Raw genomic sequence first — 23,229 nt, 5'->3', positions numbered from 1 at the left:
GAGAAGGCGCATCTTATAAATGTGCCTTTACTGGGGTGTTTGGGGGCAGATCTTTGTAGCCGAGGGGGGGGGGGGGTGGCAAAAACAATGGTCTCTCTCTAGGCCATTAAAATCTGCCCTCACTCACCTGCTTTACCTCTCTGGCTGCGATTTTGCAGCGGGAACCCACACATTTTTTTTCCAACTAATTAACCCCTTAATTTAACACCTAGACGTCCCAAATTTTACACACAGATCCTAGTCTAATTATTAGTCAGGGACATATAAAAAAAAATACATGAAATGGTTTACTGTATGTAAACCATGTGTCATTTCATGTCGGGTTTTAGAATGATTTTACAGAAGACATCAATTGAATTAGCAGCTATTATGCTATGTAGAACTCAATGAAATATAAATATATATATTTGTCTCAATGACATGTGTGTGTATATATACACTCACTGGCCACTTTATTAGGTACACCATGCTAGTAACGGGTTGGACCCCCTTTTGCCTTCAGAACTGCCTCAATTCTTCGTGGCAGAGATTCAACAAGGTGCTGGAAGCATTCCTCAGAGATTTTGGACCATATTGACATGATGGCATCACACAGTTGGCGCAGATTTGTCGGCTGCACATCCCTGATGCGAATCTCCCGTTCCACCACATCCCAAAGATGCTCTATTGGATTGAGATCTGGTGACTGAGGAGGCCATTTGAGTACAGTAAACTCATTGTCATGTTCAAGAAACCAATCTGAGATGATTCGAGCTTTATGACATGGCGCATTATCCTGCTGAAAGTAGCCATCAGATGTTGGGTACATTGTGGTCATAAAGGGATGGACATGGTCAGCAACAATACTCAGGTAGGCTGTGGCGTTGCAACGATGCTCAATTGGTACCAAGGGGCCCAAAGAGTGCCCAGAAAAAATTCCCCACACCATGACACCACCACCACCAGCCTGAACCGTTGATACAAGGCAGGATGGATCCATGCTTTCATGTTGTTTACGCCAAATTCTGACCCTACCATCCGAATGTCGCAGCAGAAATCGAGACTCATCAGACCAGGCAACGTTTTTCCAATCTTCTACTGTCCAATTTCGATGAGCTTGTGCAAATTGTAGCCTCAGTTTCCTGTTCTTAGCTGAGAGGAGTGGTACCCGGTGTGGTCTTCTGCTGCTGTAGCCCATCTGCCTCAAAGTTCGACGCACTGTGCATTCAGAGATGCTCTTCTGCCTACCTTGGTTGTAACGGGTGGCAATTTGAGTCACTGTTGCCTTTCTATCAGCTCGAACCAGTCTGCCCATTCTCCTCTGACCTCTGGCATCAACAAGGCATTTCCGGCCACAGAACTGCCGCTCACTGGATTTTTTTTCTTTTTCGGACCATTCTCTGTAAACCCTAGAGATGGTTGTGCGTGAAAATCCCAGTAGATCAGCAGTTTCTGAAATTCTCAGACCAGCCCTTCTGGCACCAACAATCATGCCACGTTCAAAGGCACTCAAATCACCTTTCTTCCCCATACTGATGCTCGGTTTGAACTGCAGGAGATTGTCTTGACCATGTCTACATGCCTAAATGCACTGAGTTGCCGCCATGTGATTGGCTGATTAGAAATTAAGTCTTAACACACAGTTGGACAGGTGTACCTAATAAAGTGGCCAGTGAGTATATATATATATATATATATATATACACAGTATATATATATGTATTCTATGTATATATCTATTCTTTCGTTTCTTTATTAAACATGTCAGTGTGATTTCACTGTATCGCAAAATGAATTGCCGGCTTTTGTTCAAGGGCACCTGGTGCGTATTTCTTGCAAGCCACGCGTCTGGTCTGTGTGTAATCCGTAATTTTTCTGCCCCCGTAGACTTGCATTGGTGTATTTCGGCCAGAATACGCTGACAATCGCAGCATGCTGCCATTGTCTCGGCCCGTAAAATACGATTGAGAAATATACGGCTGATGGGAGCTGCCCCATAGAGAATCATTGGTCCGTGAGCAATGCGTGGTTTTAGTGCCTCTCACTCGTCCGTATTTTTCTCTAGTGTGACCCCAGATTGAAATAAATTAACTTTTTGTTGATATTCTAATTTTGTGAGAAGCACTTGTAAATGAGAATTTCCCTATGTCTGTATGTGGGTTTGTCCCATTAAATACTTTTGTACTTATCCTAGGTGTCCCTTGGTGTTTCCTCTGTCTAGACTTATTTTAATAGTTTGCTTTTACGTCAATTAATTCATAAACTATACTTCCGAATTCTGGGTCGCAGATAATATATTGTCTAAATTCAGCAATAAGGGACCATTTAGAGATTAGTATGGATATAAGTGAAAGCCTCTAAAATATTTACATCGCTCAAGGAGAAAACTAACCATGAAAAATATCAAGCAGGTATAAAATCGCTAGAGAATAATCGTCTGCCTTTTTTAAACACATAAATGTTGTGTTGCCACAGACATTGAAATGTTAGTCACCAGGTAGAACTCAGTCCCACATTTTATAGAACCCATGTGTGCATACCATGATATGGCCAGCAGGTGGTGCCACACAACTCTTCTATCTGCTCTTCTACTCGTTGATTGTTGTACTGTTCCTTTATATTAAGATGTCATCAATAAGAAATTATGAAGCCGCCGTGCCACTCTGACTTCTGCTCACTCCTAAATATTGTCAGTAACAATAATACATTTGTTTATAAATCAAGAGTTTGCTGAAATCTGTTTATCTCAGTAATTCATCATTTGACTCGTACACATGGGCCAATAATCACTGTAAATGCTTGAAATCAGGTTAGTTTGTGTAATTGGTTCCTAACCGTCATATTATCTCTTATATAAATTAAAATCTTTTCAAATACATTTTTATGATTTCAGCCGTATTTTATGGATATTAGTTCCATATAGGAACTTAACCAACATTTGTTACATTTTACGGATCACGAGCTATGAAAACAAGAGACAGATCTTTTTTTTTTTCCTTTACAGAATGCAGGATAGTTTCTGAAGCAACAATTTCACTGGTGGAAAAAAACACTGGTGGGCTGTCCCACAGCCGCGTTCACACTTAGAAATCGTGGTGTGGATTCACTGGACAATCTGACAATTAGGACTTATTCAGACGTGCTTGCTGTCAATGTGTTGTTTGAACACTAAATCGGCCACCTGGTCCCGTTCCCACTTCTGAACCCCCATTTACCTTCTGCCTTTTCTCGACTTACCAGCCCACTCCCCAGAGGAGACAATACCTACCATGTCTGTAGCCTAGCTGACCATGCAGCCAGTCAACCCAACTCCAGATCCCGTCTTTACTTGGATCTCTCAAGTTTGTCATTGTTTCCAGCTTGGAGATCTTTGCAGAAAAAGTTTTCAAGCAAAATCTGAATTGGCACATTGTACTTTTATCCCAGTGGTCAGTGGCTGTGTAAGCTCCCATTTATAGTGAACGATCCTCCTCACTAGCTGACAGCCATTCCTACCAAGCACGCAGGGTACAGATAAGCATATGTCGTTTATTTCAATGGGAGGAAGGAAATAAACCGCTGCCAAGCTCATCTGGCGGCAGCCCATCTCCTGTGGGAACAAAGGATCAAGCATGTTATAGCAACCCTACACATTAAATGAAGGATGGCTAAACCCGCCCTTTTTGCGAACTGACCAACCATCTGTGGTGCTTGGCGACCTCCCAATTCTTCCCCAACAGATTAGGTCAAGGGAATGCTTTCAGAGAAGATAAGCTGCTGCCATCAGATATCTGGCAGCAGCTTTCTCCTCTACTCATTGAAAACACATTCATCTGAGCACTCACGTGTTTACAGGGGGGGGGGGGGGGGGAGGTTAGTCGGCCAACAGCACTCTCACATGCATGTCCGGTTTGGAAATTAAACATACCAATACCTTTTCTCCCCACTGTCAATGGGTCTCGTCAATATACAGTACAGACCAAAAGTTTAGACACACCCTGTCATTCAAAGAGTTTTCTTTATTTTCAAGACTATGAAAATTGTAGATTCACATTGAAGGCATCAAAACTATGAATTAACACATGTGGAATTATATAATTAACAAAAAAGTGTGAAACAACTGAAAATATGTCTTATAATCTAGGTTCTTCAAAGTAACCACCTTTTGCTTTGATTACTGCTTTGCACTCTTGGCTTTCTCTTGATGAGCTTCAAGAGGTAGTCACCGGAAATGGTCTTCCAACAGTATTTAAGGAGTTCCCAGAGATGCTTAGCACTTGTTGGCCCTTTTGCCTTCACTCTGCGGTCCAGCTCACCCCAAACCATCTCGATTGGGTTCAGGTCTGGTGACTGTGGAGGCCAGGTCATCTGGCTTAGCACACCAGCACTCTCCTTGGTCAAATAGCCCTTACACAGCCTGGAGGTGTGTTTGGGGTCATTGTCCTGTTGAAAAATAAATCATGGTCCAACTAAACGCAAACCGGATGGAATAGCATGCCGCTGCAAGATGCTGTGGTAGCCATGCTGGTTCAGTATGCCTTCAATTTTGAATAAATCCCCAACAGTGTCACCAGCAAGGCACTCCCACACCATCACACCTCCTCCATGCTTCACGATGGGAATCAGGCATGTAGAATCCATTCGTTCACCTTTTCTGTGTCGCACAAAGACACCGTGGTTGGAACCAAAGATCTCAAATTTGGACTCATCAGACCAAACCTTAGATTTCCACTGGTCTAATGTCCATTCCTTGTATTCTTTAGCCCAAACAAGTCTCTTCTGCTTGTTGCCTGTCCTTAGCAGTGGTTTCCTAGCAGCTATTTTACCATGAAGGCCTGCTGCACAAAGTCTCCTCTTAACAGTTGTTGTAGAGATGTGTCTGCTGCTAGAACTTTGTGTGGCATTGACCTGGTCTCTAATCTGAGCTGCTGTTAACCTGCGATTTCTGAGGCTGGTGACTTGGATGAACTTATCCTCCGCCGCAGAGGTGACTCTTGGTCTTCCTTTCCTGGGGCGGTCCTCATGTGAGCCAGTTTCTTTGTAGCGCTTGATGGTTTTTGCCACTGCACTTGGGGACACTTTCAAAGTTTCCCCAATTTTTCGGACTGACTGACCTTTATTTCTTAAAGTAATGATGGCCACTCATTTTTCTTTACTTAGAATTTGTATTATGCCAAGAAAAAAGCAGCTAAGTCTATTCAGTAGGACAATAAGCTGTGTATCCACCAGACTTCTGCACAACACAACTGATGGTCCCAACCCCATTTAAAAGGCAAGAAATTCCACTTATTAAACCTGACAGGGCACACCTGTGAAGTGAAAACCATTTCCGGTGACTACCTCTTGAAGCTCATCAAGAGAATGCCAAGAGTGTGCAAAGCAGTAATCAAAGCAAAAGGTGGCTACTTTGAAGAACCTAGAATATAAGACATAATTTCAGTTGTTTCACACTTTTTTGTTAATTATATAATTCCACATGTGTTAATTCATAGTTTTGATGCCTTCAGAGTGAATCTCCAATTTTCATAGTCTTGAAAATAAAGAAAACTCTTTGAATGAGGTGTGTCCAAACTTTTGGTCTGTACTGTATGTCTACAAGTATGGCCACCCTATATCTCTCATGTTTCCTGCTAGTCTCAGTATATTTGCACAGGTTGTTCTGTACTTGTAAATGACGTTTGACAACTGCAGCCAATAAATCTGGTATAACTTGCAAAACATGGTCCTATTGACATGTTTGGTCTTTCTGTTTGCATGCGACAGTCACTTGTGTTGGCAGTGGAATAATATGGCAGATGTGATTGGCATGTTTCTGGTGGAATGAGTTTCCCTGTGTAAACCTTCCATTGATTCGCTGGGTGTGAATATTCTTGTGTACATAGGTGTGAAAAGCAACAGGCACGATTTTTTTTGTAGTTGCATCCAGGCATGGCCGTTCTACCCCAGTTAAAGAGCTCAATTCTGGTGCCCCCAAAGTGTACCATAATAACACCTTCCCTCTCAGGATACGTGACTGCCCTAACTTCTCATTAAGTTACTGCCAACTTTGTGTAGCCTTCTTTTACGTATAAGGAAAATCATAAAATATATTATGTGTGCAGAGTTGGCAATAGTAAGATAGGCAGGAAGGGTGGGTATAGCACTGTAAGACTGCCTGTGTATTTATAGCAATGTGCAATTATGGAAAGGGAAATACTGCACTACAATAAAAAACAAGCAAAATGAAACAAATGCACTCGGATTGTGGCTATTCTCCCTCCACAATCAGCACGTGACGTAACCTGTGTAACTGTAAGCTGAGCCTGTTCAAGTGACTTGTATATTTGGTATCTAAGTATAGCTCAGGAGTAATATAAAAATACAAGACCAGTCACAAAGAGATTCTCCAAGAATGTAATAAAATGGTCCTCAACACATAATTTAAACGGCGATGGGCTGCAGTCTGAAGAAACACAGCTCCAGAGACCTGTGTCTTAACTGCCAGGAGCTGTATTATAAGCACACGTACTTCCATGTGCTGAGAAGTGCGGGAGGAATAGAAATAAATCTCGTTGTGGCTGCCTGATCACAGAGGCTGGAGATAAAAAATCCTTTGTGCTCAGTTCGCGATAAGTAGATTTCTTTCTTCTCCTGCCACACACTTTTCCTTGGTTGACGGAGGTGTATGTTTGATACGGCGCCCGTCAATTGAGACACACATGTTGGGGGCAGTGTTTCTACAGACTGCAGTCTGTGCTAGCACGTGACTAGGACAGGGGACATTTTATTACATTCTTGGAGAAGTTTTACAAACTAAACATTCACTTACATATTGAGTGGTCACATTATTATAAGCCTAATATTTAGATTAGTGTGACCCATGGATGGCACCCAAATTTATGTTGCCAAATCAAATACTACTCTAAAGAATGAATTGGAGACCTGTTAATTTAGAAGAGTGGTCAGCCGTGTATGAAACTTGCACACCTCTTGCATACGTTTTGTGATGGATTCAGCTGACCGGTTTGCTATAAATTCTTCAATATTCATCACACAGTTATAATACTTCTTTCTTCAGCTAATATACATGTCATTAAGGTCAAATTGAAAAACACACAAAGTTAGGAATTTAATATTTTTTATAAAAAAAAAAGTTAAAAATCTACATTAGGATTTTATCACGAGTTTTCAAGAATCTGACAATTGACATGGACCATTCTGACTAATTAATGTGCTCATTTTATTTACAAGGATGGGTCTGATATTTCAGCTGCTTTCAGAAAATGCTTGGAGAAGCATGTCCGCTGCATGACCCGGCGACAAGACGCCAGCAAGGACCTGCTCCTCCAGGACAGGTATCTGATCCTTAACTGCAGGATGATTCCTAAAGTGCAGGAGAACATTTTCTTGAATAAGACTCCACATCCAGACCTTCTGCTGACTCTTACGCCTGGCTATAAGTTCTCCACTAGTGATCATCATATTCTGAAAGTCCGTCATCTTCTTCCACAACTCTGGGATGCCTTCTCCAGTCTTAGCAGAAATGCGTAGAACCTGCAATAGATCATTTAATGAAACGGGCAACGCAAGAAAAGAACATAAAATGCTCTTCTAAAGCTGGATAAACTATTGTTCCTGAACGCCGCTTTTTCCCCATTTCTATTATATAGGTACAAAGGTTCACAACATACAGTTGTGACTTAATCCAGTAATATGATAGCATGCAGTTTTACTTTGAATAGGTGTGATCCTGAAATTCTTGGCTTTATTCTAGATTAAGATTACCTTATATTTTTGTGATACAAGGACTGTAGAATTACTGAATTACCTGAGAAGTTTAGCAAAGTTTTACTTTACTGTCACTCAATTATGCAGGAAAATTGGAGATGCAACCTAAGTGATACCAGAGCTTTAATCATCTAAAGGCCCTGATTCACATTAGACCGAAGTTGTCCAAACCAGAAAATCGGCCGGCCACCTAATGTGTATGGTAGCCTCCGGATTCTTCCGTGACAGATGATGCTAGGGAGAGAAGGTTCCCGCACGTTGGATTTCCAAAGGTCGGACCTTTTTTGTCCTTTTTGTAAGATAAGCCACTGAAAAAGGAGTCAGCAGTTCCCTCACAGAGGGCATAGAAGTGCATTGCCGGGCTGGACGCTCATGCGTATAGAAGAGATGGAAGAGTTATAAGCCGCGGCTCTTGGATACCCGCTGTTTACCTTGGAAACTGGCGTATACGCTGGTTTCCAAGATAAACAGCGGGTATCCAGGAACCGCGCGGCTGGTTTCCAAGGTAAACATCGGGTATCCAAGAGCCACGGCTCCTGGATATCCACTGTTTACATTGGAAACCAGCGTGTCCGCCGTTTTCCATGGTTCCAATGGTATCTATTTTGTGTGACATAACGCTCTGGTTTAAGGGCATAAGAATTAATATATTAAAAATTGTGAAATTTTCGGCAAATTTCCAATACTTTCAAAAATAATATATGCTAATTATGCAAATTGTCTCTTCAGAGAGGAAGAGGACTAGAACTCTAGTGCCACCTATTGGAAGTAGCAGGTCATTCTCCGCAAGGAGAAATGATACTTCTTGGTGGCACTGGATATCGGTTAGACGCATCTCTCACAGCCAAACCAGATCTCACACTTTGCACTGACGAGGGGCAGTACCCCCAAAACACAGTGTCCGCAAATTGAGATTCTGGCTTGGCTTTTATCCTAAGTCATGTAACAAGGCTCGTTAAAGGGTCCACATTGACTTTTAGGATTGTTACTTCCAATAGGTGGCACTAGAGTTTTAGTCCTCTTCCTCTCTGAAGAGACAATTTGCATAATTAGCATATTTCCCAGAGGAGCACTGCAGCTTTAAGGCTCCTCATCTCCAGGGCTGTGGAGTCGGTAAGCCAAACCTGCGACTCCGACTCCTCAATTTCCTTTCCACCGACTCCACCTCCAACACATATTGCTTATATTTAAGTGAAAAATGTATTGTAGTACAATGTGAACATCAGACATTTAATCATTTTTATGATACAATAATCAAGACATTTAGATAGAAAATAATATATATTTATTGGAATACAACTTTAAAACAAAAAACTGTAATAAATTGTAAATATGTAATAAACTATGTAATATCGATTATATATATATATATATATATACATACACACACACACACACACACACACACAGTATATAACACTATGTAATAAACTATGTAAGTGACAAAAAACAGTTTTCAACAAAAACATACTAAATAACATTTGTGCAGTCTATGAATTTGTTCTAAGAAATAGAATTGCCTCCATCAGATCCTCCTTCATAGATGACCTCAAATCTGACCTAATAATTTTAAGGCCAGAGAACAACCTCTCTACAGTAACTTGGGTTGGAGGCAAAGCTGTAACCACATGGGCAACATCTCTAGCAATTTCTGGGTATAAAGGAATTGCCTCATGCACAGTCAATTTTGATGAACGGCTGAATTTTTCTTTTTCTTTGAGAGCAAGTGAAACATTTTGCTGAAATATGGTCAATCTGCTTGCTATAGGAGACGGAGTGAAATCTTTTTCCTTGCAGCAACACTTTGCCTGCTCCATATCATCCAAATACTTGTCAAAGTCAAACTCCTCATCTGATGAGGATGAAGATATGGCAGCAGTAGCACTGTCAGGACCCAAGTCTTCTTGCGCCTGGCAGTCCTCCTGTAGGCCACTCATCCTAACTGCTACCTCAGTCAGAGCTTCTTTTCCTTTAGGCCTTTTTCACACAAGTTTTTCGCCGTCAGGCGCGATCTGGCTATTTTTACGAAAACCGGATCCGGCGAAATGCAATGTCGGATCCGGTTTTTCCCCATTGACTTGCATTAGCGCCGGATCGCGCCGGATGGTCATGTGTTTCGTCCGGTTTTGGCCGGATCCGGCAATGTGTCACAATCCGGCGTCTGGAAAAAACGGCAACTGTAACGTTTTTTGTCTCCGGCTCCGGTTTTTTTGGTCTGAGCATGCTCAGTAGTCCTGCTCACAGCAAACATATATAAAACCATGGCAGTGGGACCCTCAGCCACAGCCAACATGCCACCCAAGAGAGGAGCCAGCCGCAGGAGAAGGCAGGAGACTACTGCACCACCAGCACCACCACCCCAAATAAAGCGAAGGGACCATGGTGACCATGCGGAGGGGAGTCCAACAGCAGATGACAGACGGTAATTATCAAATCCCCCATTCCTCAAAACTAGGGCCATGGAATATCAATATATTCAGTGGCCCTTTGTTTCTCTTTATTCACCAGCAGAAGACCCCCTATAGATGCAGCAGCACCGGCAGCAACAGCAGCACCAGCAGGAGTGGAGACTGGCCAGCAGGAGGACACATCTTCTTCTGGGAGCCCTCCATCACATCGTCAGCGTTTGACGGTAAGTTTTTATTTCCAAAATCCATCATCTCTGGAATATATGTCTATTCATTGGCTTTTATTTCAAAACAGGAATCACAAGATGAAGAGGAGCTCCCAGAAGAAGAAGGAAGGGGTGGACAGATACCTGGAGTGGGCTCGCAATTGGTAAGTTTCCTGCATCAAACGCAGAAACACTACATCACACTACACACAACACATAGAAAACAATGTAGCGCAGATATCACACAGCAAACACATATGCCTATATCCACATAATTTTTTTGCTTTTCTTTTCTAGTCTTCCCAATCTGGTGCTCGGCCAAGAGGTCCTCGCAGTGCCTCCCAGGGTCGTCGGCGACAGCAACGCGGCGGTCACCAGCGTGTAAGTATAATATTTTTTATTTGATTTTTTTGCACTTTTTTTTCATTTCTTTAAGTGTGGAGGCTAATTATGTTAATTTTCTCTTTTTCTTTAACAGAATTCACAGCGTGCTCCCGACTCTGACGGTGAGGATGGAGGGATTGATGTGGACCACCTCATCGATCTTGTTAGAGAAAGGGAGCCGCTTTGGAATATGGCTGACTGCCGGCATGCTGATCTAATTGTGACCCGATGGCTCTGGGAAGAAATCTGTTCGCTCCTTGTGGACTGCTGGGAGGACCGGACCTTGAAGCTCGGGCTCAGATTAAAGAGCGTAAGTATATACAGTCCCCGTTGCTTGATGTCAAGCAGTGTTCCCGAACTCCAGTCCTCGTTGTACCCACGGGTCATGTTTTCATGATTTCCTTTTGAGCAAGACTATGGAAATCCTGAAAACATGAACCCGTTGGGAACCATGAGGATTGGAGTTTGTGAAACACTGATGTTGTATTGCCGACACCCAAAACGCATTAAAAGAAGCACAAGAGGAAGTAAATAAGTTATACCTACAAGGGATAGATAAGAAAAGGGCATTCCAAAAAGCATTGTTCTATGAAGAGGGGGAAAAGGTGGGACACTTATTATCAGTGATTACTGCAGCACAGAAAAAACCCTCACAAATATATGAAATTGTCACTAAAGATGGGGCAGTCCATAAGGATACCACCGGGATATTGGAGTGTTTTAAGGAATATTATGTTGAACTGTATACCTCGGAATTGAGGGCCTCGGATCTGGAGATGGATAGATATTTACAAGAGATAGAGCTACCTAAGTTAGATGACATTGATAAACAAAACTTGGAAGAATTATTTACTGTGGAAGAGGTAGAGAAGGCTATCCTATCATTAACAAATGACAGGTCACCTGGATCTGACGGGATCCCAGGAGAAGTGTACAAAGAGTTAATAGAAATTGTAGCACCCAAACTTAAGCACGTACTTGAGGTGGCAGTAGAGAAAGGGGGTATTGCCAGGATCTATGAGGGAGGCTGTAATCGTGGTGATTCCTAAGGAAGGGAAGGATGCCTCATCCGTAGAATCCTATAGACCAATCTCGTTATTGACATCAGATGTTAAAATACTAGCCAAAATGTTGGCGATAAGAATGTCTAGAGTTGTCCCCAAATTGATACATCCAGACCAATCAGGGTTCTTACAAAATAGATCCACCGCCATTAATCTGCGAAGACTTTTTTTGAATATTCAAATCCCAGCAGATAATAGGGGGGAAAGGGTGGTGGTCTCACTGGATGCACGAAAGGCATTTGATAGGGTAGAGTGGAAGTATTTATGGGCAGTACTGAAATGTATGGGATTTGGGCAAAGATTTATCTCCTGGGTTAAGTTACTGTATGTAGACCCGAAAGGATATATTAGGATTAATGGGGAGACTTCGGAGGCATTTGGGTTGTTCAGAGGAACTCGTCAGGGATGTCCATTGTCACCGTTATTGTTTGCTGTAGCGATGGAACCGTTAGCGATTAAAATTCGTAACTCCAAAGAAATACAAGGCTTTAGATATGGGGAATTGGAGGAAAAGATCGCCCTATACGCGGATGATATACTCCTTTTCTTAAAAGACGGCGGAGAAGCACTGACTGAGGTCATGGGCCTTATAGGGAAATTTGGATACTTTTCCGGATTGAGAATTAATTGGGACAAGTCATGTATCATGGGGATTGATAGAGAGCTGGGAGATCAAGATGTGGGGGGGGGGTAGTTAGACACTTGAAAGTAGTTAAGGAATTTAAATACCTCGGAATATGGGTATCTATGCCTATATCTAGATTTCTCGAACTAAACTTGGACCCATTACTAGTTAAATTTAAAGTTAAGATGACAGCGTGGTGTAAGCTAGTACTATCAATAGTGGGGAGGACAAATCTAATTAAAATGATTCTGATGCCTCAGTTGATGTACGTCCTCCATAATGCCCCGGTTTGGATTCCCAAGAAAAAATTTTACAAAATTAATACCATTTTTAGAGAATTGATTTGGGGGAAAAAAACAAGCAAAAATTAAATTGGAAATACTGCAAAGGGGGAAGGAAGAGGGTGGGTTGGCGGCGCCAAATCCATGGATATACTTTGTGGCAACGCAGGGGCAGCACTTTAGGGGTTGGCGAGAGGAGGGGAACTTGAGCGTTATGGGGAGAGTTTTGGCCCAACTGACCAACAAGAGAACATTGGTACAGAGTCTAGAAGCAGGAAACTTTGGGAGATTAGGGAAGGACATGCCCACATTTGGACTAATGCACAAAATATGGCAACATATCAAAATTCTTAGAAGAGTTGAGGAATTGACGACATACACACCTATCTGGGATAATGTGAACCTTTCTGAACTATACAAACTGAAGGACTTTATTGATTGGGAGAGGAGAGGTTTGCAATATGTGTGGCAACTATTGGAGGGGTCTGAGATCAAGTCTTTTACTGTTTTGAAAGAAGAGTTTGGACTCCCATGTAGTGGGGAATTTCGATATTTTGGTCTCAGGCATGCATTTCAAGCGCAGAAACAGATAATGAATATGACGGTGCAGAGGGATGTGGTATTGGACTATGTGTGTGCGTCCGGGGGTACGAGAGGTGTTATATCTACCATCTATAGAGATTTATTATATTCTTACTTGACTGGGTTTCCTCTAACAGTAAAATCTAAATGGGAGAGAGAAGTGGGGGAAATAGTAGATGATACATGGGAGTCTATTTTAGAGTATATACCTAAACTCTCTTTGAGTGAGCCAGGTAGGATATCGCAAATATAAATTGTACATAGAACATATAAGACTCCAGAACTTATGAGGAAAATGGGCTTGAGGGATAATGCGGAGTGTCCAAGATGTGGGTATGAACCTGCGGGAATGCTCCATATGCTTTGGTCTTGTCCAAGACTTTCATTATACTGGGAGGAGGTTATAGGGCTTGTTGAGAAGATATACCGATGTGATATAGGAAGGGACCCAGTAACGTGTGTGTTGGGGTATGTGGAGGAGGTGTCGGTGGGGAATGCCTATAAGTCCATCATAGCAAAACTCTTATATATTGCCCGTAAGCTGATAGCTCAAAAATGGATCGATGCTGAACCCCCAACGACTGGGGAGTTTGTTATCCGTGTGAATAACGTAATCCGATTGGAGGAGAGAATTTATAGAAGGCGACATACGGAAGCTCACTTTGAAAAACTCTGGGCCGTGTGGTTACAGTGGAGACAATCACATTGAGAAAGTCTGTATTGCAGTTGGGAAGGGGGGGAGGGAGGAGGTCGGGTTAGGTTATCTTTTCTTTTTATGACGGGGAGGAAATTGAATGTCGTGTATTCTTCTATATGCAATGGAGATGATTTGAAAGCTTTGCTTGAATGTAATTATAACGACATTTGAATATAATAAAAATCTTTGGTTTAAAAAAAACACTGATGTTGTATACTAACCACTTTGTGCTTTCTCGTTTCAGGGGAGAGAATTGTGAAGCGGTGGCGGTCTGTGAGGGATCGTTTCAAGAAGGAGTTCAATAAAGAGAGGCGGGCCCCGAGTGGATCTGGAGGACGCAGGAGCAAGTACAAGTACGCACGAGCCCTGTCGTTCCTCCGGGATACAATGGTCACCAGAAGGTAAATATGAAACATCCCATGTATAAAAAAAAGTTTACATGTCTAAATTTTTTTTCAGCCAGGGCCAATGGCATATCAGTATATTAATTGTATTTTTTTCTCTTTGTTCCACAGCACGGTGACCAGCACTCGGGAGCCTGCACGGCTGGACCCTTCTGCAGCGATCACTGAGGAGACCGGCACCGAGGGACACTTCGAGCACCCCAAGGTGCACATCTGCACCTTCCCTCACATTCGACCCATCTGTCCCATCCACCAGCGCAGGAGCATCGTGACCACCTACATTACATGAAGCTGCTGGTGAGGAGATCGCTTTTTTTTACCCCACCCTTCTGCCCCTGCCACCTCTAGTACACCTGCGGGTACTGGACGGCAGCGGCAGAGGGGTCAGGAAAAGAGCTATGCCCCAGAGTTCTTGCATCTGAATGCATCTTTCCAGAACTATCTCAAAGTCTTGTCAGAGCAAATCTCCGCAGGCTTTCAGCTGATCAACTCCAGCATTCTGGAGTTGAAGACACTTCTGCAAACAATGCATTCAGAAGCAAGATCTTCTCCAAACCACACCTTTTTCAGGTCTGTTGTGGAGCGCATGGCAACGCTATCTCCTACCCAGCAGATGCATGTAATGCATTCGTGCCACGGTGCTCTACAGCTGGTTACCTCCCAACCTACACCTCCCACCACAGTAGTTCCTCCACCTGCACCCCCTCCAGCCACTGTCCCTCCTCCCCCTCCTATTCCATACCAGCCACCTACCCAGTACCAGCAACCTCTCCAGTACCAGCAACCTCCCCACTTCCAGCAACCTGCCCCATACCAACCTCCTTTCCCGTACCACACTCCTTCCCCGTACCACTTCTCAACCACATCATCTGCTACTCCAGTCCCTGCCCAACCCTCCTCTCCACCACCCACCACCTGTTCTGCCACCCACATGTCCACCCATTCTCTTGCCTTTTCCACCCCTTCACCTCTAACTGTTCCTTCCCCACCACGATCCCAGTCCTCTCTCCACACTCCCAGTCTCGAAGTGTCTCGCAGCCCCTCCAGCAGTATTTCCACCCCACACTACACTAATTTATAAATGTGTGTTTTCAAATAAAAAATAAAAATTTTTTGGGCAATTAACAGTTTAGTAAAAACAAAAATTTTTCAATAAAAGTTAAATTATTGGTTTACACTGGCTTTCTGTCTTTTATTTCTGAGGCGAACTATGGTATAAAAAAAGGTTAAGTACAGGGTAGACAAAAGGTAAAAAGGTATACAAAACCTGGTACATAACTGTGGGTGAAAGGTACATAAATTTTACCTTTTGGTCACAGTTGTGTTCCTGGTTGTGTTTTAAGGCCCCTTTACATGCGATGCATCAGCGATGCGACCAGTGATCCGACCCGGTCAGGATCGCTGGTGCATCGCTAAATGATCGCTAGTGAGCTGTCACACAGGCAGACCTCACAGCGATGCAGCAGCGACACAGCGCACGATACTCACCTTTCACACACAGCGATCCTGACGTCCTCCCGCCCTCCTCCACGCGTCGCTCGTCGTCACAGCAGGAAGCCCAGCAGGAAGCTGATGACGAGAAATGGAGCCGGACATTCTCGCGCGATCAGCGATGGACAGCGGGGGAGCTGGTCGGAGGGAAGTATCACACATAGCGGTGACGTTATAGCGATATCGCTAGCGACATCGCTATGTGTAAAACCTCCTTTAGACAAAGTATTTCACCTTTTACCAAAAGTTGTGTATCTTGTTGGGGATTTCACAACTTTTGTTAAAAGGTGAAAGACTTTGCCTAAAACACAACAAGGTACACAACTGTGGTCAAAAGGTAAAAATAGTTAAACCACGACAAGATAGACGACAAGATAGCCAACTTTGTTTGGAAAAGGTATATACTGTTGGTACAGAAGGAACACAACTTTGGTTAAGGGCAGAAATTTATCAAATTCTGTCATCTTGCCAGTCTATTCTGCCTTGAGGTGACAAAGTATTGTGCAAAATTGTCCCTCATTCGTGACACCGTCACAGAACTTCTATTGGTAATGTTCTGGTAATCTTGCAAGGTTGTTTCTTCAGAGGTGTCCTCAATGGAAATGGGTTCCTTGCACATAACAAAATTGTGGAGTACCACGTAAGCTTTGTTCACCTCGTCCACAGTTTCAGTCTTGAGGTTGATCGCAGTCAATAGGACCCGCCATTTGGCTGTCAGAATACCAAAGGAGCATTCCACCATTCTTCTTGCTCTTGTTAGGCGGTAATTAAAAATGCGTTTTGTTCTTGTCAATCCTCTGCTTCAGTACGGTTTTAAAAGGTGTTCTGACAGCTGGAATGCTTCATCCCCTACACAGACAAAAGGCATAGATGGACCAGATGTTTGCGGCAGCAGTCTAGGGGATGGGAACTGGAAGGTGTTTCCATACAATTTACTCCCCATGGCAGACAGTTTGAAAACTTGAGAGTCATTGGAGCGGCCATAGGCCCCAATATCAACAGCAATAAATTTGTATTCCGCGACAGCGATGGCCATGAGGACAATGGAAAAATATTTCTTGTAATTGAAATATTCTGATCCCGATCCTGCTGGCTTTACAATGCGGATATGTTTCCCGTCCACAGCGCCCAAGCAGTTCGGAAACTGACATATCTGTAGAAACTTTTCAGCAATTTCAATCCACCTCTTTGTTGTGGGCTCTAGTAAAAACTCTTCAACTAAGGAGTCCCACAGTGCACGGCATGTGTGCTTCACAATTCCAGATATGGTGGAAATCCCGAGTCTGTACTGGAAATGCAGTGACGAAAGGGATTCTCCAGTTGCAAGAAATCTGTGGGGAATTAAAAAAAAATAAATTAGTTTAAAATCACAGCATTACATTCCAAAACTCAGCTATAACACTTGGAGATACAAACTACCACCAACAAGATTTCAGTGAAAGTGTGCTCAGATGCGAGCATATCCAATAAATGTGGCTTACCTTAAAGTCACCATCAGACGCTCTGCGGGTGAAACGGAGAAGCGGCAATAGGTTTCCGCTTTTCTTATGAGGTGTGCAAAGCGCTCCACCAAGTAATCAAAATTCTCCATTTTCATGCGAACATATGCAAAAAATTTCTCCGGGTTTTGTCTAAGGTCCATGCAGAGTGTAGAATAGACCCCACGCGTCATTCTCTTGGCTGTGATGGGGTGGATCCACAAACGGCGTCGCTGATACCTGATGCACTGCTGTCTCGCTCTCTCCTTCTCCAAAACAATCACCCTCAAACGGTTCACCTCCGCTGTAAAATCCACCACATTCTTCAAAATATTTGCAATCACAACATCCATCTTCGCCAGTCACTTGCTCTTCTCTCCAACCTAGTTTCTCCTCTTCAACCTGTCAAAGATGGGCTGTAGGAACACGGTATATATAGATTTCAGCAGCCAATCCCGTTTCAAAGCCCCCAAGGGGCGTTTTTAAAAACCGGATCCGGTGTAATCCGTCGGAAAACGGATGGAAAAACGGATGAAACGGATGAGACGGATCCGGTTTTTGGTCTGATGACCAAGATGGATCCGGCAGAAAACCGGATCCGTCACATCCAGTTTTCCATAACATTTGCCGGATCCGGAGCGATGCCGGATCGCGCCTGCCGGCGAAAAACTGATGTGTGAAATTAGCCTTAGTAAGCTGTTGATCATCAAGCAATATATGATGACTTGGGTCCACATAAACAGCTGCCAGAAAATTTTTATTTTCCAATACCTGTGTCTCTCCATTTCATTGAAGCAGAAATGCCATCTGCGATTAAATCTCCTCTTTGGGACAGGCAAAACAGCAAGTTCTTCCACTCCCTTATGAAAATGCCAGGAGTTAAATCCTCAGCTTGCAATTTTTTAGTCACAGTAAATAGGTGATTAAGCAATTCCTTCAATTCAGCCACCTGTGTCCACTGACCTTCATTTAGAGTTAGCTGAGGGTTTGCCATATCTATAAGAAACGGTTTTAGCCAGGATCAAAACTAGGGGGTGGCAGAACCTCATACTGTTCCACAGAATCTCATACTCCACACCTCAGCTGCTGCAGAACCTTATACTGCACACCCCTACACTTGAAAATAAATCCTGCACCTTAAGATGTGGTGAATTCAGTCTATTTATTCCAACTATCAATTGATGTTGATGTGTTACTGAAGACGAGCAATGCCTGTCCTGGGCGTCCTTTTGGGCAGCTATGAGGTGTACCTGACTGGTGCTAAAAAAAAAAAAAAAAAAAGTGTTAAGCCCCCGTTACACACTGCGATATCGCTAGCAATATCGCTGTAAAGTCACCGATTTTGTGACGTTGCAGCGATATTGCTAGCGATATCGCTGCATGTGGTACTTACCTCCGACCGGCTCCCCCGCTGATTATCGCTGATCGTGCGAGAAGCTCCTGGACCATTCCTCGTCGGCCACTTCCTGCTGGGCTTCCTGTGGCGCCGACGGGCGACGCGTGGAGGCGGGCAGGAGGATGCAGGATCGCCGCGTCTGACAGGTAAGTAGCGATCCCCGTCCCCAGCGATGTCGCTGGTGAGATCTGCCTGTGCGAGATCCTGACCGCGTCATATCGCTAGTCGGGATCGCTGATGCATCGCTAGGTGTAACGGTACCCTTAGTCTGTGTGCTACCTGACTTTCATTCTTTTTGGTACAGATAAGATATGGATAGACAGATATGGATAAATGGATAGATAAAAGCAGATTAGAAATCTGCTCTGCTATTGAAAACATTATCTATGAGCTCAAAAACCTTTCAGGTGATGCGGTTTTTTAAAAAGCTGATCTGCTTTTGCAGCTGAAAAACGTATCCTCAAAAAACGCAGCAAAAACGCTGTGTGTGAATGCAGCCTTAGATCAGGAATAGAACAGCCATTTATAGGACATTTCATAACTTTCCCAAATTCCCATGAAAAAATATTCAGCACATTCTGCATTGAACTACTGTACCTAATTTATTATATATTTTAGGAGTCGGACCATTTTATACCGACTCCATGACTCCGACTCCACAGCCCTGCTCATCTTGACATGCCTAGCATGTCATTCTCCGCAAGGAGAAATGATACTTCTTGGATATCGGTCAGACGCCTCTCTCACAGCCAAACCAGATCTCACACTTTGCACTGACGAGGGGCAGTACCCCGAAACACAGTGTCTGCAAATTGAGATTCTGGCTTGGCTTTTATCCTAAGTCATGTAATTGTTACACCGCTCCGTCATACTCACCCGGCCTCCGCTCCCACGCCGCAGCCTCTCTCCACCCAACAGCCACGGCGGTCGCCTCTGACGAGCTTGCGGCCAACGCCATCCCTGCATGCAATGTGCATGCGCCACAGGCCGCGCCTCCCTTCTGCTTCTTGTGCTCCGGCTTTGCCCTGAACCGGAAGCACCTTCGGACCAATGGCGGACCAGACGGGGCCATATCAGGCCGTCTTCTCCGTCCTACTCCAGTCCTGTTCCAGTTCCCTCCTGCTCTGCTCCAGCATTCCTACAGTCCTACTCCAGTCCTGTTCCATCCTACTCCAGTCCTGCCTCCGGTGTTCCTGCTCCATCCAGCTATCCACATTCCTACAGTCCTACTCCAGTCCTGTTCCATCCTACTCCAGTCCTGCCTCCGGTGTTCCTGCTCCATCCAGCTATCCACATTCCTACAGTCCTACTCCAGTCCAGTTCCATCCTACTCCAGTCCTGCCTCCGGTGTTCCCGCTCCATCCAGCTATCCACATTCCTAGAGTCCTACTCAAGTCCTGTCCCTGTGTTCCTGTTCCATCCTACTCCAGTCCTGCCTCCGTTGTTTCGTTCCAGCCATCTCTCCACGTTACAGCCTTACAGTCTACACTTCAGTCCCGCACTCCTACTCCAGTCCATCCTGAGCCGCCCCTCTCGGTACCGGCTACCGTGGTACTTGAACCCCTGGGCCTGCTCCTAACGGTCCCTGTATAGGGGTCGGTTCCACCTGGCAGCTCGCCCGGGGCCCCTCGGTGCTACGGCCCAGAGGGTCCACTCCTGGAGATTCCGGCTCCTGAACCACCCACGCTAACAGTAATAAGGCTCGTTAAAGGGTCAACACTGACTTTTAGGATTGTAACTTCCAATAGGTGGCACTAGAGTTCTAGTCCTCTTCCTCTCTGAAGAGACAATTTGCATAATAAGTCATATCAAACAAATTTTACCATTATCATGTGGTACAATATGTCATGAAAACCCAGCTCAGAATCAGTGCGATCCGTTGAAGCATTCCAGAGTTATAACCACATAAAGGGACACTGGTCAGATTTAAAGGTCATTAACCTATCTTTAAGGGTGTGCGGAGAGGGAGGGAGGGAGAGAGAGAGAGAGTTAAGGGGGTTTTACACATAGCAATATCGCTAGCAATATCGCTAAAGCATCACCGATTTGGTGACGCAGCAGCGATATCACTAGCGATATCGCTATGTGTGATACTTACCTCCGACCGGCTCCCCCACTGTCTGTCGTTGATCGCGCAGCTCCATTTCTCGTCGGGCGCTTCCTGCTGGGCTTCCTGTGGCGCCGACGAGCGACGCGTGGAGGCGGGCGGGAGGACGTCAGGATCGCCGCGTCTGAAAGGTAAGTATCGTCCGCTGTATCGCTGATGCATCGCTGTGAGATCTGCCTGTGTGGCAGCTCACTTGCGATCATTTAGCGATGCACCAGCGATCCTGACCGGGTCGTATCGTGGTCGGGATCACTGGTGCATCGCTAAATGTAAAAGGGGCTTTAGTTTTTAAGGTCCCAGAATGGAAATAGCAGCTGCGGATCCGTTAAAACAATTGACGTGCTGCGGAAAATAAACCGCAACAAATCTGCACGGGATTTTCTGCAGCATGTGCACAGCGGATTTTGTTTTCCATAGGTTTACATGGTACTGATCCGCAGGGCCAAATCCACTGCGGACCCGCAGCAAAATTCGCAACGTGCACACACACCCTAAAGGGGGTAAATCAAATTGGTTTCAGTTTAAAAGGGCCTGTCACACTAAGCGATATCGCTAGCAATATCGCTATAACTTGTGACGTTATAGCGATATTGCTAGTGACATCGCTGTGTCTGATACTTACCTACGACCCACTCCCCTGCTGGTTATCGCTGATCGCGCGAGAACGTTCAGGACTGTTTCTCGTCGTCAGCTTCCTGTGGAGAGACGAGCGTGGAGCCGGGCGGGAGGATGCAGGATCGCCTAGTGTGACAGGTAAGTAGCGACTCCCGTCCCCAGCGATGTCGCTGGTGAGATCTGCCTGTGTGGCAGCTCACTAGCGACCACTTAGCGATGTACTAGCAATCCTGACCTCGTCATATCGCTGGTCGGGATCGCTGGTACATCGCTAAGTGTGACAGTACCTTAAGACTATGGGGCAAAAACATGGATTTTTGTGAGTACTCACCGTAAAATCCTTTTCTCCGAGACGCTCATTGGGGGACACAGAGACTGTGGGTGTGTGCTTCTGCCGTCTGGAGGCTGACACTAAGTATACAAAAAAAGCGTTAGCTCCTCCTCCGCCGCATACACCCTCGCCCCCAGACCGGGTGTAACTCAGTTTAGTGCATAAGCAGTAGGAGAACGCGCCTTAAACTCAGGCAAGAAATTATACGTCTGAAAAAGTGACCACCCTGATCCTTACATAAGGATTTGTATAATTCAAAATAAACAGATGCCAACTGGCTAATAGGGTGGGTGCTGTGTCCCCCAATGAGCGTCTCGGAGAAAAGGATTTTACGGTGAGTACTCACAAAAATCCATGTTTCTCCTTCGTCTCATTGGGGGACACAGAGACTGTGGGACGTTCTAAAGCAGTCCCTGGGCGGGATCTTAGCTCACCCAATCCATGCTATTTTGCGCCCCTGATTAGAGGTGCGCAACTGCTGCCTGGAGAATCTTTCTTCCCAGGCTTGCATCCGAGGATGCCTGGGTATGTACGTTATAATGTTTGACAAACGTATGCAAACTGGACCAGGTAGCTGCTTTGCACACCTGTTCCGCTGAAGCCTGGTGTCGCAGTGCCCGTGAGGCACCCACTGCTCGAGCCGAGTGTGCCCTGATCCCTGCCGGAACCGGCGTGCCACTGATTTGATATGATTCTTGGACTGTCAGACGAACCCATCTGGCCAAAGTCGCTCTGGACGCAGCGAGTCCCTTCCGCCGCCCTTCTGGAATCACGAATAGAGAGTCTGTCTGGCGGAATGGCGCTGTCCTTGTCACATATCTCCTAAGGGCTCTTACCAGATCCAGGGTGTGCAATGCCTTTTCTACCCTATGCACCGGTGCCGGGCAAAACGAGGGTAAGACAATGTCTTCGTTGATATGGAATGCAGAGACAACCTTCGGCAAGAAGGGGGGAGCTGGCCTTAAAACTACTTTATCCTTATAAAAAGTCAGGAACGGCGGTTTACAAGATAAAGCCGCCAGTTCCGAAACCCGCCTAATAGATGTTATTGCTACCAGAAAAACGACCTTCCTGGACAGGTAAGGTAAGGAGACTTCTTGTAACGGTTCGAAGGGAGGTTCCTGAAGGGCCCTGAGCACTAAGTTCAGGTCCCATGATTCCATCGGTGCCTTATAGGGGGGGTACTAAATGTGCGACCCCTTGCATAAACGTCCTAACCTGCCAGACCGAAGCGACCTTTCGTTGGAAAAGCACCGACAGGGCCGAGACTTGCGTTCTGAGCGAACTCGGAGCCAATCCCGTGTCCAGCCCTGCCTGCAGAAAAGCCAGTACGTTGGGGATCGAAAAAACCAGAGGAGCCACTCCGCGATCCCTACACCAACGGAAAAACACTTCCCAAGTCCGATGATATACCTTCGCCGAGGAAGGCTTTCGG

General features: G+C 44.8%; 1 protein-coding gene across 1 annotated transcript in view; it reads right to left on the bottom strand.

Annotated features, from left to right (window-relative positions):
• Positions 1 to 7,058: 7,058 nt before the first annotated feature.
• MMAA (metabolism of cobalamin associated A) overlaps positions 7,059 to 23,229 on the bottom strand; it is a 31,284-nt gene continuing 15,113 nt past the window's right edge. Inside the window, exon 6 of the mRNA XM_073576145.1 lies at positions 7,059 to 7,491. Within this exon, the coding sequence (XP_073432246.1) occupies positions 7,204 to 7,491 (288 nt within the window). The 3' untranslated portion in view covers positions 7,059 to 7,203. The remainder of the gene's footprint in view (positions 7,492 to 23,229) is intronic.

Source organism: Dendrobates tinctorius, unplaced genomic scaffold (assembly GCF_039654945.1).
Source record: "Dendrobates tinctorius isolate UK_male_01 unplaced genomic scaffold, ASM3965494v1 ptg000008l, whole genome shotgun sequence".
NCBI lineage: Eukaryota > Metazoa > Chordata > Amphibia > Anura > Dendrobatidae > Dendrobates > Dendrobates tinctorius.
This window is presented reverse-complemented; position numbering and strand designations above follow the sequence as displayed.